The 16,933-nt window shown below is 42.3% G+C and overlaps 2 protein-coding genes across 2 annotated transcripts in view; one reads left to right on the top strand and one right to left on the bottom strand.

Moving 5' to 3' along the window:
• Positions 1-1,689: 1,689 nt before the first annotated feature.
• Positions 1,690-4,248, top strand: LOC102368279 (homeobox protein XHOX-3-like). Its single transcript, XM_006023290.1, has 3 exons — positions 1,690-1,918; positions 2,785-3,017; positions 3,468-4,248. The coding sequence occupies exons 1-3, from the start codon at positions 1,915-1,917 to the stop codon at positions 3,822-3,824; spliced, it is 594 nt and encodes a 197-aa protein (XP_006023352.1). The 5' UTR covers positions 1,690-1,914; the 3' UTR covers positions 3,825-4,248.
• Positions 4,249-8,436: 4,188 nt separating this feature from the next.
• The window catches only part of TTLL6 (tubulin tyrosine ligase like 6), a 28,656-nt gene continuing 20,159 nt past the window's right edge, over positions 8,437-16,933 (bottom strand). The window contains 6 exon segments of the mRNA XM_025203747.1: positions 8,437-8,590; positions 10,796-11,005; positions 12,268-12,634; positions 12,908-13,162; positions 14,140-14,296; positions 16,341-16,529. Of these exon segments, the coding sequence (XP_025059532.1) occupies positions 8,541-8,590; positions 10,796-11,005; positions 12,268-12,634; positions 12,908-13,162; positions 14,140-14,296; positions 16,341-16,529 (1,228 nt within the window). The 3' untranslated portion in view covers positions 8,437-8,540.

Below are 16,933 nucleotides of genomic sequence, written 5' to 3' on the forward strand. Positions count from 1 at the left end.
ACATTAACTAATTAAAAAATGGTCTAAGATTTCTGCCTCCCCATCCCAAAGGCAAATGTGTATTCTGTTTGCTACCACCAATCTAAACTACATCGCTTACAGAAAACTACATAACTTAGATTGAATCCACCTCCGACTTTTTGAATGCCTGTACCTAGCCTAAGGATTTATTGCTTATTTGCCTTTCCCAGCATTGCCTCCTTCCCCCTCCCCCCTCCCTTCCTGTCTTTTATATTCAAATAATTCTCCCCATTTTATATACTGTTTTGTGCATGTCCTTTCACAGCATCTGATGATGCACTGAGCTCTAGCTCACAAAAGCTTATGCTATATATCTTTGATTTAGGTAGTCTATAAAATGCAAACTGACCCTGCCTTCTATACAGCAGATAACAGTGTGATTGGAGTCTGAATAGATGCACTTGTGCTTGCTTCCAGTGCCAAAGCAAGGGGGGGTGTGAGCAGGGCGACTGCCCCAGGTACTGAAGCAAAGGGGCACCAACAGGCATTGCCCATCCAGGGCAGGGCACAGGACAGAGCCCCGAGTGGCTCATTTGGTGTGGGGTGGGAGACACAGGAATGGGGGAAAGGCAGCTCCTGTTACTGCGTGCACTGTCAGGCAAGCATGGGGGGCATGTGCCCCCCGGATCTGTGTGCAGGGTGAGGGTGGGTTGCTGTTGCAGGCTTTGCCTCAGCCACCAAATTTCATTGCTACGGCACTGCTTGCTTCCATCTAGCTAGCTTGGGTAGCAATAGCAGCAAAGATGGGTTGGCACAAACTTCAGCAAAGGTGATAAAGCAGAATACAAACCATCCATGAACCTTGGCTGCAACTGTAGTTGCTTGGCATTGCTGAACCCTACACTACCATGTCTTCAGTTCTGTCATTACCTATGCTCACTAGGTTAAAGCAGGCAGGGTTACACTTGCCCATGGTACAACTGCAACTTCATTTTGCCATATGGACATACTCTGAATGAACCCATGCAGAAATCTGCACCAGTTTACCGCTCTTTATTTAAAAAACAACCCAAATTAACCAATGCAACTTTCACATGTAGACAAGGTCTAAATTCCATTTTGCACCGGTGCAGACTGGCAACATTAGTGGCTTGTGTGGGGTTACAACAGTGCAAATTTGCTTAGTCTAGACAAGAAGCCCTCAGAGCTGCTGGTTGATGGTACTGCTGCATATAAACATTATTACTCATGATCGCTCTATTTTCCCCAGCTCACTTACTGAGACAATCCATCAGCCAGAAGATATTCCAAAAAATGTGCATACAAATAAATGCCACTGAAACCTGCAGACACAAAAAATATGATGGAGTTAAAAATAACAATAAAACTGCTACAGAGAATAAATGACTAGAACTAGGCAATAGTCATATGTAGTAAGACTTAAAAGCCTTCAAGGCAGAGACGTTTATAGGAATTGCTTCCAAGATACACACATCAAAGAGAGCAGAACAATGGAGGTTTGTTTTATCTCAGCAGGGAGCTGCTTTATACAAGAGAAATCAAGGAGGTGCATCTGATTTTCAATACAATGGGAGATCTGGGCTATCTTAGCAGTTCACACCTCCTCAGCCCCCCCCTGAGCCCAGGTGGCGCCAGGGGAGGGACAGAAACCTCTTTGGGCTTTAAAAAGGGTAGGAGCAGCCCCCCTTCCCTCCTTATTCTAAAACCTTTCTCCAGGAAAATGGTCTCATCAACCCAATTTCATCACCAGATTTCTCTGTTCTATGCATTTCTTTTCTGGTTTTGATTTTGTAGGCAATACACACTGGAAGCAGCATCAAATACTTCAGGCAAAGTATTTCATTGTTTGAAGGCAGATCGCTTAAAAAGAAGTCACCACACACATTCCACTCTGGGACCCACAGCTGGGAAGTAATCAGGATTGTCTCCCACATGCGTAAGTATGGAGATTCTAAGATACTCTTTTGTAGCTAGATGCAATGAAGCAACTGAACCTCTGCTTGCCCTTAGCTGAAGGGCAGTGTCAAAACTTCATTTTCTTTTTGATTAACCCTCAGATCAAGTAATTTAAAGGAAAGGGAAATGCTTCTGCCGAGTGACACTAATTTCAGTCTGATTCATTTTACAGTGTTGTAAAAACAATTATGTGCCTGGCACCCTCCAGAACATTAAACACTGTTCAATAACCATCAGATGTAGTGAGATGAAACTGATACAGCTTGTTAGAGCATAAACTTATTGAAAATGTGCTTTGTAGCCAGACAAGTTGATGGTGCCTTTTTTTTTTTTTTTTTGGTAATGTAAGCTTGACCAATTCTCCCCAAGTTAAATAAAAAGGTATAGTTATTATAGTTGCTTATGGCCAAGTTTTCCTTTTCATTAAAGAGAGTCATTCTGATTCAGGTATTTAAATGAAGTTGCTAGATTTTCAAAGGTACTTGGAGATTACAGGGGCACATTTCAGAGACTATGGTAGGGCCAAACTTTCATATGAGTGCCAGGACAGATTTTGAAGTAGTTGGCAATTTCAGGAGCCAGATCTTCAGAGGGGTTAGCTTCCATTTAGATTTAATTTTTCCCATGTTTTACTTCTATCATGGACTTTTCTCCCCTGGTAGAACTGGGCACCCACTCTACTGCCAGTGTGCTGAACTCTTGACATTTGGGTCCTTTGAAAATATTAGGTGCTGTTTGCTGGGCACTTTTATACCAAGAGGACAGATTTTTAGATGCCTAAATGGGAGTGTTGATTCAAGTCACTCTCGTGTGTTTCCTCAGTGTCTCTCTGATGTATCTCTTCAGCAACCCAGGATAACAGTGACCCAGGGAGTGATGTTAAACTGGGGAAGAAGAGTTTGGCCCAGAAGCTGCCACTTTCAACTTCAGCGGGTGACCATATTCGCCGACATAGGACCACTTTTAGCCAGGAGCAACTGGCAATTCTAGAGCAGCAATACTCCAAAGAAAGCTACTTATCCAGGGCCAGGAGGTATGAATTGGCCAATGCTCTGAATCTACCTGAAAGCACCATCAAGGTAAACTGTCATTTTGGAGACTAGTCAGACGAAGACCCCAGAACGTAAAGGCCATAGGCTCCCCTGCTTTGCCCACGAAACAATATAAACTGAAGCATTTTCTAAGTGACATCCTTGTTTATTAAATTCCATGACAAACATTTTGGAGTAGGACATAAACCAAGGCAGGAGTTGATCCAAGCAGGTACCTAATACTGAAGAAATCTGGATTCTGTTCTGCACTCTGTTTGTGACTGTGCAACACTGAAAGAGTCTCAGCTTTGCCAACCACAATTTTATTGCTAGCCCACCTCTGTACCTCAGTTTCCCCATCTGAAAACAAAATCCACATCAACCCTCCCCTCTGCCTTCTGCTTTGGTAGGGTTGCAAGGCCTGACCTACTAATGTTTACATGGTGCTTTAATGGACAGTGCTATGGAAGTACACAGAATTATTGTTTCTTTACACAGGTGTGGTTCCAGAACCGACGGATGAAAGATAAAAGGAAGAGATACTGTCTGCCTTGGCTTCCTCCTCTAGACCCTATCTTAAACAGGTCCATGAGCCAGACCTCCTGTATATCTTACCCTCTACCGTCTCAGCTCTCTACTTCCAAGTACTTAGGCACCTTCCTAACATTTCTGAGGCCTATGGATAACCTATCATTTCTCCCTCCACCTTTCCTGGTACCAAATTTCCTTCCCACTCTCCAATATCCCTCTCTCTATCAGTCCCCAGGAGTTTGCCCCACCACCTGTCATTACACTGAGAGTAAAGATCTTGGAAAAAAGCAAGACAGCAACTCAGCCCTTTATGAATCCAAATGAATCTCAACTCTAGCTTGCTGTCCTTAAAATAGGGTTAGAGGCTTCCTGTAGAAGTGGTTTCCACGCACTGATATATTATTAGAATTATTTTAAACAGGAGCTAGTACGGACTCAGGGCAGCAAAATGACTTTGAATTAGTCAGCAACCAGCTGTATTAAAAATATGAAAGGTTTTAGGTATATTCTGTAGTGGAATGTTTTTCCTTGAAACTCAGACACATTTGTCTCGCAACAAGGCTAAACAGAGGTAACACCAACTGATTCAAAAATCAGATTGATGGCATAGACCAAATTCATCCTTGGTGCAACATTGCTGAGGTCAGTGAAATTATAGCACCACAGACAAATTCAGCTCTATCAGACTTAACTCTAACATAAAACTAGGTAATATAAAAAAAAAAACCAACAACCCCCCCCCCCCCCCCCCCCAAAAAAAATCAAACCAAAAAGTGGTGATGGGGCATTTATTTCCCATGTGCTTCAAATCATGTGTAATTAAGTGGGACAGAACTGATACTGGCAGAGAAAATATCTCCAACAACATAACAGGAATTAAATCCAATAAAGAAAGCTATGAATGACAAGGGAGGTTTTTAAAGTTTCAAATTGGAGTTAGGAGTTGAATTCCTATTGGCATTTATTTTTTTTAAACTTTTTTTTTTTTTTTTTTTAAAGGTGTGCTGTTATAGTGAATCAACACAGTGAATATATATATAGTGAATCAACACAGCATAGGTAGTGCAATATTCAGGTGGCTGGAGTGATCTGATGCAATAAGGGGCCAGTTAACTTTGTAGATGAAACATGGACAATGTAATCTTTTTTTTTTTTTTTTTTTTTTGCATTAAATAAGCTACAGGTTAATTTGAAAAGCATGGAAGTTTCATTCCTTTGTGATCAACTTTTATGTTGGTGATGAATGCAATTCCTTTATTTGTGAGAGTGTAAGAGGGTTTAGTGGTAAAGGTTTCAGACTAAGAGATCCTTTAGGAAGACAGCTTCTCTACGTGAGCTGCTGAAGAGCGTTCTCTATTGAAAAGCTACCTCATACTTGACTCAGAGGTTTTGCCTGTGTGCACATCAAGAGACACTAAGAGCAAAGCCTTAAGGACATGACAAGGTATGTGTGAGTCCTAGGTGGTTCAGCCTGACATGCTGCTGAGCTTTCTGTCCCCAGTCCTGCAGATGTGCTTCAGATCATGTATACATTTAAGAGTATACTTACTTAAGTGGGTGTTTTGCTGGATTAAAACCAGGGCCTGAAAATCTGCTGGAGTATACCTTTATCCCAAATCTTCCGTGGTTTAATGTTCTGAAAGCTATTTCCCTTCTTAACACTTGTTCTTTTATCAGACACTTATCTTGCAGAGGCCTTACAAAAATGATATGAGAATAATTCAAGGGATGGGGAGGAAGAGAGCTGCTTTGTTCAATAGGAGCAGAATTGAAGGCAGGCAGGCATGATTAGGCCGACCAGTTACTAAATGGAACAGAGAGGCCTGAATAAGACTATGAATCTTGGCTCTAAAGACAGAATAAGAGGTGGTGCTTCATACATTCATTGAAACAGCAGATGAAGAAAACAGATATACAGTAAGCCATCCTTTAACTATTGTAGATGGAAGACAAAGGGCTTAAGGCAGTATTCATGGAGCAGGTGCTAATTACAAGCATTCTCTGTTTGCCATGCAGCTGCAGACTGTCCTTTAAAATAAAAATGCTTCATTTTATACTATGTTTGTGTGTGATGCTGTGCATTCACAAAATGCATCTCTCTATTATTTCAATTTATGACGTTTTCCTTCAGTCTCAACTAATTAGTCAACAGAAGGACTAGTGTATTTTATAACTATGATCATTCCCTGTATTTATTTTATTTAAGTGGTGGCAATGAATATCTTTGATAGGATGTTTCAAGTGTATTTTAATCTCTGATCATTTAAAGAAAGTATTTGCAAAATGTAATTATTACTTGGTTTCAGAGTTACTTATCAGAGTATTCTGACTGCTCTCAAAACATGATCACATCCAATTTATCAAGCTGTAGTTAGACATGTGCCACCTTCATCTCCAAAACACCCCTACTGAAAGCCTGCAGATAAAGATATTTATCTTGATGATGATGATGACGACCACTGCTGGTTGAGTATCTGAGAGAAATTCACACAATTGATTTGCTGACTAATGGGGGAAATTGCCCCAGTCAATCAAATATTATTCAATCAGCTTTCTAAAATGCTTTTGTAGACCAAATTATGTACTAATAGTGTAAAGGTTAAGCTTTTGTAAACAAAAAAAGAGATCCCCAACATGAAAAAACAAACAAAAAAACCCTCACTATTTGCAAATAAGAAAATCACCTTAATTAATACCAAATGTTACCAAAAATTCATAACATTTGCACTAGACAGCAGTTCTATTACTGTTAGCAGAGAAAATTTGTAGTCTCTAGATCAGAGCCTCACAAAGAAATGGGATTTCCAGAAACCTTATTTAAAAAAACCCCACACATTTATTTGTACATTTCAAGCTCATACATAGCCTCTAAATGGCATGCAATCTTCAACAGGTTTTTTAATTTTTTTTTTCCCAAAAGTCCCTTTAACATGAAATCAGATATTATTCTGCCCCGCTTGGCATAACACACTGTTAGCAGTTCACAAAAATTTGAGCCATTCCCAGAGGAAATGGACCCCATATGTATCATTGGTGCTTCTGAGGAAGAGATTGCTTTGAAGTGATGATGCCTCAGCAACAGCCCAACCAACTCTTACCACAGAAAACTGGTCTGCAAGTCCAAAGAAACTGGCTGTTGCAAAAGTCATGGTCCATAAAGCCCTTCCTACAGTATCTTTTTTTACAAGCATCTCAACTTGGATCACACCTTGAATGTGTGTGATGGAACAGTGGCAGCTGGGGGATTAGAAATTAAAATAATTTGTCCTCCTTTGAGCAATCTCTGCACATTCCTAAGTGTAAGACCAGTAACTTTAAGATTAAAAGAGAATGAAATGATCTCTCTTGGAGCATTCCAGGTACATCACATTCATTAATGCACCTTAATTATAGCACATTAAGTTTAGTACTTGGATAACCAAGTACTAAACCAATGCTGGGTAGCGCTGGTGCATGGGTATTTGCAGATGCTAACTGCACAGTAGCTTAATACTACGCAGTAGTGTATTTGCATGGGTTTTGCCCGGCACACTACTATGCTGTGTTATTAGGCTGCTGCGCAGTTAGCATCTCGTGTAGATACCTCCTACCTACTACTGTTAAAGATCCCAGATCATAAAGAGAACACCAGTATAAAACAGCCTCTTATAACACCCACCATTATGGACTCCATACTTATTAATAAGAAAATTAGCTACTAAAACAAAACACACTACTTTGTCATACTAACTGAAATTCCAAGAGGTGAAATGACTAAATCAAGTAACCAACCACACAATCTTGTTGCTAAAATTACTGACCTTCCTCACCTCCTCTTAATGATGCTCATTTGTTCTGTCATGTCTAATATGAGACTATATGTTCTTCAAGCCGGGACCCTTGCCTTCCTCCCTGCATCATAAAGCACTTTGCACATCTTTAAGCATCGTACAATAATAAATAGATGTTACCATCTTGATCTCGCTTCCTCAAGCTAGTTTTTTGTCTATCCTGGAGAATCGTCATTCTTTTATTTATATTTCTATTCTTACTGATCTCAGCACATCTTTAACAGAGATATGTGTGTTCCTTATCAGCAGTACTTCCATTTCCTATCCTGTTCCTACCCACATTCTTAGGTGCACTCAGCCATCCATTCACTCTGCATTGCAGCTTTCAGCATTATTATCAATGTAGCCATTGTTGTTAACTTTATTTTAATATATATTTTTGTTAAAGCATCAAAAAACAAATCTACCTGTTCATAAATTCAGCCCGACACAGAAATAGCCTTTTTCCATGAGGTATCTTCCCTCAGATACTTTAGGCCTCATTGCCACTGATCAGATGGAAACTGGGCCCACAGGAGGCACCTGTGAGAGTGGCTGAACATTTTCTAACATAAGTACACAATGTGTGGCTCCCAACAGAGAAATATAAAATATAAGCACTTCAAAATCCAGAAATGTGTAGCATCACATTGGGATCATTTTGTTTCAGCCTTCCTTTGCATCTGGCCCTTCTACACTCCTATCTTCCTACCCTTTGTACCACTGTTAAACTCTTGTTAAGACCCATGACTATACGTTCATTCTACATCAGCTAAAATCAACTTGTCATATACACAGTGGGGTTTAGATTTCCAAAATGCAATGCAAAGATTCAGCTGTGTAGTTCAATCTGACATTAAAAAGTGTAGTACAACTGAAATACAATGCAGGTAATTTCTTTCTCGATGGATGACATTCAGCTAACTGAATCAGACACCACACTGTCACTCTTATAAAGAACTGAACAAAATAAGAGTTGATGGTAATCAGGCACAAAGCCATACAGATATACATCAGGGGCCAGGAAAACAGTTTCATGTCTGACCATCTATGAACTCCTGACTTTTTTTTTTTTTTAAGGCAACTATCATGGCTCACCCACTGATTGATAATTTTGTACGATAGAAGCTGTTTACTGGAAGCAATCACCAATGAGTATATTTAAAAAGAAGAAACAAAATGGTTCTGTCAGTTCATGATGAACAGCTCTGTCTGTAGGAGGGAGCACCTTTCAGGTTTTAGAAGGCAAACAGTGATGCATGGAAGAGTTCTGCTCAAACCCTGTAAGGAAAGAAATGCAATAATAAGCAGACTGATATGGCAGTACAGCATCCTGTAGAATATTGTAGAGATATCTAATCTTGCTTTAAATGAGCTAGATTCAAGTACTGGAAGCAATCTGGATCTATGGAGTTCTATGTGGGTTAAATACCTCTTGCCAAGAAGCTTGTTTAACGCTAGTTCAAGTTTGTCTACATCAAACTGCAGGTTGAAGTACAGACATATCCTTGTTAGGTGGACAAAGATAAATTCATCTAAAAATGTTTTGCACAGACACTCCTATAGTAAATATGATGGATGAAGTGAAGGCAGCACGAGCAGCCAGCAGCCTCATTGTCAGTATTCTCCTTTCTGACTCGCTATAGCTCATACCAAGTAAATAAATCATGAGTCAGGTATCACACACAGAATAATGCAACTTACCTGCCCAACAGAAGGGACAACTCTGTATTCCATTCCAGCCCGGCTGCACCTCTCCAGTAATGTAAATGATCTAAAAACAGCTTGATATGGTTGGGAGAATCCCTGTGTAGGGTTTGTCTAAAGAGGACCTCCTAACAGCCCTTTATGGGAAGTAAAAGAGCTTAGCACACACTGCTATAGGGATTCTGTTGTGCTCTCTAGACCGTAGGCTGCTCTGGCAGGTAGTACACTCCCCAGCAAAATCCAGAACAGGGGTGGTCAAGCTGCAACATGCATGCCACAAGTGGCACATGCAGCCCATGTGTGTGGCATGTAGCAGGTCAAGGAGGGGACAAACACAGTTGCAGCTAGGGCAGCAAGAAGAAAGCAGAACAACAGATCAGGTAGGGAGCACAGGGTAGGATGCAGAAAGCCAAGCAGCAGATCAGGCAGAGGAAAGGAATTGAAGTGGCACTTGGAGAGGGTGTAGGGCTAATATGCGGCATGCCCACCAAAAAGGTTGGACCCCAATGAGATACAATAACACCCCCTCTTCCTTGCTGTAGGCTGTACCTTGTGTGGTGCCAGCTCATCCCAGATCATAGTGTGATTTTACTGCTATTCCAAAAGCAGACTTGTATCATAAGGTGCTGACTGCCAATCATGATATGAATATGTTATACCTGTTTCTTTTGAAAGGAGCCCAGAGCAATGCATACAGAGCAACTGGTCACCAAACAATGAAATGCTGCAAGCATTACACAGTAGCTAAAATTTGCAATATTGTTGAGGCAAGAGAAGTGAAAAATAATTTATCCAGTTGAAACTATGGCAGGAATCTAGGAAGCCAGTATGTAGTGACTCATCATGGAAATGGACATGGATGCTGAAGCTAACACCCTATAGTGCTGCAAAAAGTGCCATGGCATTTTAAACAAGACCATGTGTTATAGGCTTTGGTGTTACAAATCAGCAACAGGTGATGGCTAAAATTTTTTGGCTGCCTAAAAGCCCATTTTTTAAGATATATAGTCTTCTAAAAATGAATAAAGGACATGGTGAGATTCTTAAAAGGGCCTAGACACCTAAATCTGAGATCATTTCTTTCTCTCAGTGTCCATCTGTATCTTTAAGTACCTAAAAGATCTTTAAAATATGGTCTAAGTGATTTGGGAATTTAAGACTCATAAACCAAACTGACTTAGATGCTTAAGAGCTTTCAGTGAGGTTTTTGACTCCTGCATCATTTTAGTCACGTCAGCACTTTTTAAAATTCTACCTGATACCACTAACTGCACAGAACATGTTACAATTCCTTCATTATCCTAAAACATGGATACAGTGCTGACTCAGAGAAAAAACTATGACCTACTGGGCACATCAACATGTTCATTAATGCACAATAAGTACTGCACATTTAATTTAGTACTTGCTTAATGAAGTATTAACTAAATGCACAGTGACTACAGTTACTGCACAGAAGCACTGGTGCATGGTTTTTTAATGATGCTTATTGTGCAGTAGCCTAATACCACCACACAGGAGTATATTAGCATGCTTTTTGCCCAGCATGCTACTGCACAGTGTTATTAGGCTATTGTGTGTTAAGTGTCTCATGTAGAAGTGCCCACTGAGTCACTAACACCATTTCCTGCAATAACTTGATCTCATGTCCTGAAAATGACCAAGCACACAGAAGGCTAATTTTTCAATGCTTGCAATCTACAGGATGTCCCTGGAAGGAGACCAGAGTGTTCTTCCTTTCTACAGTAAGGAATCACAGTGATTAGAACCACTACCTACCCATTGCAGTATCCCCTGACATTACATTATTGCTTTTTGCAGGTCGTTGGTCCATTTGAGCAGGGCTGGAAATAACCAACAGGTCCTGAAAACTAAAGCGATGATGGTTTGGTTTTTGGAATGCTGTCTGAACATTCTGATATTCTGTTTGCTTCTTGCCTGTAGAGATTCTGCTGCTCAGCTGGGTTCTCCTAAAGAGCATCGCACTTTCTGTGTAAACAAAACTCTGATTTACATTTTGAACTCAATGGGCATCCCCAGCTTCTCTTCCTACAGTCCATGGCTGGGCTCTTGAAGCTCAGATACAAAGGAATAGACTGGAGAAGCAAATGTAGAAGACCTGCTCTGTTACAGTTTTAAACTAAGATGGAGCTGAAGATAATACTAGAACTTCCTCTTGTGATCTAATAATCAGAATCAGAGAAATGACTTCAGTAAGTCCATCTGCTCCTGCTCCAAGGCAAAATCAACTATATTCATCCTAATCAAAACTGCATCTAAACATTAGGGCCGTGTGAAATTTTGGCAGCCATTTTGTTTCAGAGGTGCTTCAGGCCATTTCGGCACCCAAAACACCGAATCCAAATCAAAGTGGAAGGTAAAAAAACATCTCCGAAATGAAATGAGACATCTGAAACGTTTTGGAAAATTTTGGAGTTTCAGAGCCAGGCTTGGAGGGTAACAGCTGTATGCTGCTGCCCTGCTGTGCGACTCGGCTCCGCAGGGAGCAGAGATCTGAACCGGGGGTCTCCTTGCCACTGCTGCCTGCCTTGGTAACGTGGGGCTGCATGGGGCGGGCAGCAGCCATGAGGAGACCCAGGCACAGATCTCTACTCCCTGTGGCGCCAGGTTGTGCGGCAGGGCAGTGCTGGTCCCTGCTACGTGACCTGGTTCTGCAGGGAGCAGGGGTCCGGGATTGCATGGGGTGGGCAGCGGCAGTGAGGAGACCCTGGCATGGATCTCTGCTCCCTGCAGAGCAGAGTTGTGCAACAGGGACCAGCAGGCTTGCTCGCCACTCTGCCCTGCTTTCCTACCCCACAACCCAGTGTGACAGGGATCAGAGATCCACGTGGGGGTCTCCTTGCCTGTATGGAGGGCAGCGGCCCTCCCCCTCCCCTAGACGAGCCACCCATGGCCCCGTCCTGGCTCCCTGCTGGGGCCCCGAAGCCCCCAGCCCCATGGCCCACCCAGCTGGGTAAGGCTGTGCAAAGCTTGCAGCCCGTTCAGAACAGATTTGGGAGATTTGGCCAAAAAGAAACAAGACAGTGATCCGAAACACCAAAACGAATCGCTGTCCTCTGAAACGGCCGAATCCGAAACCAAATCGAAACACAGCCGTTTCGCACAGCCCTAATATAATCACATGTTTTTTGAAATATGTTATGGGATTATAGTTTTATTTCCATAGAGATGCACCAGGACATTAACCTAGATTTTAAGATGCAAACATATTGTGTGAAAATAGCACTCACGTGTTCTATTGGTGAGATAAGTGTGGTGATGCTGGTGCATAGGGAGTGTTACGGCCTTCTCTCCTGGTATGAAATAGAGTTTGCTGAAGAATTTTGACATTAGGACAGGAGTCTTTTCCAGTTCAGTCCGTAAGGGATTTCCTTGGGTTCTGTGGCCTTCTGCATGTGAGACTAAGTTCTCCCTGAGACGAGGCTGGTGATCTCTCTCAGATCCAAATGGCATCAGATTCTGAATGGCTGCACCTCCATGATAAACTACATCAGTTGCTGTTGTGACTGCAGCTCGAAGTTGTGTCACCATTGCGGAAGGTTTTGAAGAATGACCAGATGTATTTGATAATGTGGAAAAATCTGCTGGTGTTTTGAGCTAGGGGGGAAGATTAGAAGATCAAACTGATATGGGGCAGGGCACAGATTGAGCATGGTAGTTCATAGGATCAGCACATTTCTGTGGAATTTGTACACTGATCATTATTTTAGAAATTAAAGTCTTGCTTCTCTCTCATGCTAAGGCCCCTTGATATCACTCTAGTGGAGTAAAGGAATTGTAAAGGCTGCCAAAACATGAGTTAGAACGGACTTAACTTACAATTATAGACAGTCCTACATACTATGGACCTACCAGTATTCTGTTACTTACCATTAATCTGATGTTCAGATCTGTTGTGGAATGATGATTATGCTCTGTATGGTCTCTCAGGTCTGGTTTAGAGTCATACTGGTCCTGCATACTACTAGAGATCTTCTTTATCAAGTCTGGTGCAGAACTGTAGTGTCTCACATTTTGCTTTTCACGTGCAGGTGGATCCAGGCAGGACCCACTGTGTCCTTTTTGTGGGATGCTTGATTCCCCACCAACTATCTGCATCTTTGGTGCTTTTTCTCCCAGGGCTCTCTGAAGTAGGAGGAGAGTGCTAGGTTTGCCTCAGAACAAAGACAACGCTGAGCACAGGAACAAAATAAATTCAACATGAATAAGGAGCAGTGAAGTTACCCCAAGGTGACATTGGACCAGTTTTCCTGATACAAGCAATGCAAGGAAGCCAGATTCTGGTTGGGAATGGCAAGTAAAGAATTGCCCTTATGGAGGAGAACTCTATTGGTGCAAGCCTAATGGAAGGTGATCTAGTGACAGATAACCTCACTGCCTGTTCTGGTACAGCAAACATGCTGTAGGAGGAATAATGCATATTGGGTGTTTGGCCCAGGACAGCAGAGCTCCACTACAATAATCCTCCACTGGCCTAAAAGTTAGAGAAAACCCAAGTTGCACTAAGTGATGCTGTAACCGATTCCCTGGTACTAAGCAGACTTGGCCATAAGGGAAAACCAAGCAACAATCATCTTGTTTTCAGCAGTGTTTTAATATGTTTTTTGTGTCCAAATACAGGTGACAAAACTGATATGGTAGCAGACTGGAGATACATTTGCCTCCAGGTAATGACTGCAAATTAATAGACCAGGGTCCTCACTGGCTTGCAGACAGAACAATTACATTTTGTGAGCAAATGTTGTCAGTGGTGTCTTTTTGTGCAGAATGTGCCCGCTGCCAGAGATGTAATGATGCGTCTTGGGTGCCTGGGGCAGCTGCCACACATAGGAGCAATGACTTCTGGTTGACACTGTGCCACTGGTGTGATTGTGTGGCTATGGTGCCAGCAGTTTTTTTTCCATCTCTTCCCCAAGACCCCAAGTCAGTGACCAGGCTGGGTGCCATGCCCTGGTTATGCCACTGCGTATCATTGTATTTTAGCTCATTTATTTTCTGATGGATGTTCCAGATTGGCCTTGGAGGCTTCTATTCCCTGCCCCCACACACTGATAGCAGCATTATTAATGAAAACTCAGTCAACTCTTCTTTCTAAAGCATACCTGCCTTAAGCCATGTGCAGTAGCTGCTCTAGATACTAGCTTCTTTCTGTAACGCTTTATTTTCTCACGCGTAGACTCTCCCTGCAGCTCAACCTTCTTCTCTCTTAACCGTAAAGTTTTCTGCTCTTGCTTCATTTTCAGTTCCTGTAGCTGCTGCCTGTAGGCAAAGTTACAAATGAGATTCAAAAATGGTTCTAATAGTATATGGCATCATCTACAAGTCCCACCTGGTCTTGTCCACTAATTCTGGTTTGGAACAAGACTGGCCAGATCTAGATGCAAAGCAGATCCATGTGTTTGAGCTCAGGGCTGGATTCAGGAACTTGAATTCTAATCCCATTTTTTGTCATGGACTCACAAGCAAGTCACTCAATTTCCATGGCCACATCCAGACAAGCACGGCCATGTCATACATGGCACCAGAGACACATCTGCGATGCCACATACTGCATGTTCAGTTGTTCCCCACGTTGTAAGGGAGCAGTGCAGGCTTTTGTTTTTTGATGCCTGGATATCCAGGGATCAAAAAAAGCTTGCAGAAAAAAAAAAAAAAGCAGAGCAGCACACGTAGGGGTAGTATGCACAGCTCAAAACTGGAGCCTGGCTGGCCAAAGCCGCAGTGCAGCTGCTGGCCAGGCTTCGCGTGGCAGGATCACTGCTGCTGCGGCCCTAGGAGGCTCCCAGAACCCCAGGTAAGGCTGCGGGAGCCAGCTCAGTGTTGGTCCCAGCCTCTCCTACTCCAGCCGGGGTAACTTGCTGTGTGCCAGAGGGCACATGGCACAGGCATTCCCCAGGGACAATCAGTGGCGGCACAAAGTGTGCTGCTGATAGTTGTCCCCAGGGAACCAAACGTCCATGAAAGTGTGGATGTGACCCATGTGTCCATTTCATCACCTGTAAAATTAGGATTGATAACATATACTCACTTATCTGGCAGGGATATCAGGAAGTACAGTCACATAACATAAAGTACCATGTGATGTATTTTATTATTATTGAACATTAATTCAGTATGCATAACCTACCCCAGTTAAATAAATTGGAGCTGGAAACTCTCCTTACCTGGCATGTTCTTCTCGTGCCCTGGAAGCAGCAGTTTCTTGAAAGAATGAATTGTTATGCTGGAAAAAATTATCATATTTGTCTGAATCAGGTTTGGGATAAATTCTGCGAAAACCACCTTTGTTTTTCTCCTCATAGTTCTCAGCTTGTTTCAGCCAATCAGTCTGGCAGTTCTTGTATTCCTCAGCTCTGATAAAAACACAGGGGCACTATTAACAAGTCCTGTGGGCTCCCTGTAGGCAAAGTTACAAATGAGATTCAAAAATGGTTCTAATAGTATATGGCATCATCTACAAGTCCCACCTGGTCTTGTCCACTAATTCTGGTTTGGAACAAGACTGGCCAGATCTAGATGCAAAGCAGATCCATGTGTTTGAGCTCAGGGCTGGATTCAGGAACTTGAATTCTAATCCCATTTTTTGTCATGGACTCACAAGCAAGTCACTCAATTTCCATGGCCACATCCAGACAAGCACGGCCATGTCATACATGGCACCAGAGACACATCTGCGATGCCACATACTGCATGTTCAGTTGTTCCCCACGTTGTAAGGGAGCAGTGCAGGCTTTTGTTTTTTGATGCCTGGATATCCAGGGATCAAAAAAAGCTTGCAGAAAAAAAAAAAAAAAGCAGAGCAGCACACGTAGGGGTAGTATGCACAGCTCAAAACTGGAGCCTGGCTGGCCAAAGCCGCAGTGCAGCTGCTGGCCAGGCTTCGCGTGGCAGGATCACTGCTGCTGCGGCCCTAGGAGGCTCCCAGAACCCCAGGTAAGGCTGCGGGAGCCAGCTCAGTGTTGGTCCCAGCCTCTCCTACTCCAGCCGGGGTAACTTGCTGTGTGCCAGAGGGCACATGGCACAGGCATTCCCCAGGGACAATCAGTGGCGGCACAAAGTGTGCTGCTGATAGTTGTCCCCAGGGAACCAAACGTCCATGAAAGTGTGGATGTGACCCATGTGTCCATTTCATCACCTGTAAAATTAGGATTGATAACATATACTCACTTATCTGGCAGGGATATCAGGAAGTACAGTCACATAACATAAAGTACCATGTGATGTATTTTATTATTATTGAACATTAATTCAGTATGCATAACCTACCCCAGTTAAATAAATTGGAGCTGGAAACTCTCCTTACCTGGCATGTTCTTCTCGTGCCCTGGAAGCAGCAGTTTCTTGAAAGAATGAATTGTTATGCTGGAAAAAATTATCATATTTGTCTGAATCAGGTTTGGGATAAATTCTGCGAAAACCACCTTTGTTTTTCTCCTCATAGTTCTCAGCTTGTTTCAGCCAATCAGTCTGGCAGTTCTTGTATTCCTCAGCTCTGATAAAAACACAGGGGCACTATTAACAAGTCCTGTGGGCTCCCAAGAAACTTCTATAGCAGGAACTTTTTTTGCATGTCATTTCTTTTTTTGCATTCCTAATCCTGTCTGCTTATTACTGGTGAAATGGAGGAAGGCTGTCTTTTATCTTCCTGCTTAACAAAGAACAAGTTCTGCAAAGGAAAAGCATTAAAACTTGTGTTCTTTCTGACTTCCATTTGAGACAAAAAAAGGTCCGACATTTTGCATTTGATTTAACTTGTTTTCATAGAAGCAATTCAGCTTCTGTTTCAACTGGAAGGACTGGGAGAACTAGTAAAATGATAACATCACAGGAATCAAAAAAAGTGAAAGCTGGACTATTAAGAGCAGAAGGGATTTTTAGTCAGAGAAGTTCACTCTT

Source organism: Alligator sinensis, unplaced genomic scaffold (genome assembly GCF_000455745.1).
Source record: "Alligator sinensis unplaced genomic scaffold, ASM45574v1 scaffold520_1, whole genome shotgun sequence".
NCBI lineage: Eukaryota > Metazoa > Chordata > Crocodylia > Alligatoridae > Alligator > Alligator sinensis.

Excerpts from the sequence above, each read along its gene's own strand:
- LOC102368279 (XM_006023290.1), top strand. Across the intron at positions 3,018-3,467 it reads TACCTGAAAGCACCATCAAG|GTGTGGTTCCAGAACCGACG; the intron begins GTAAACTGTCAT and ends TTCTTTACACAG.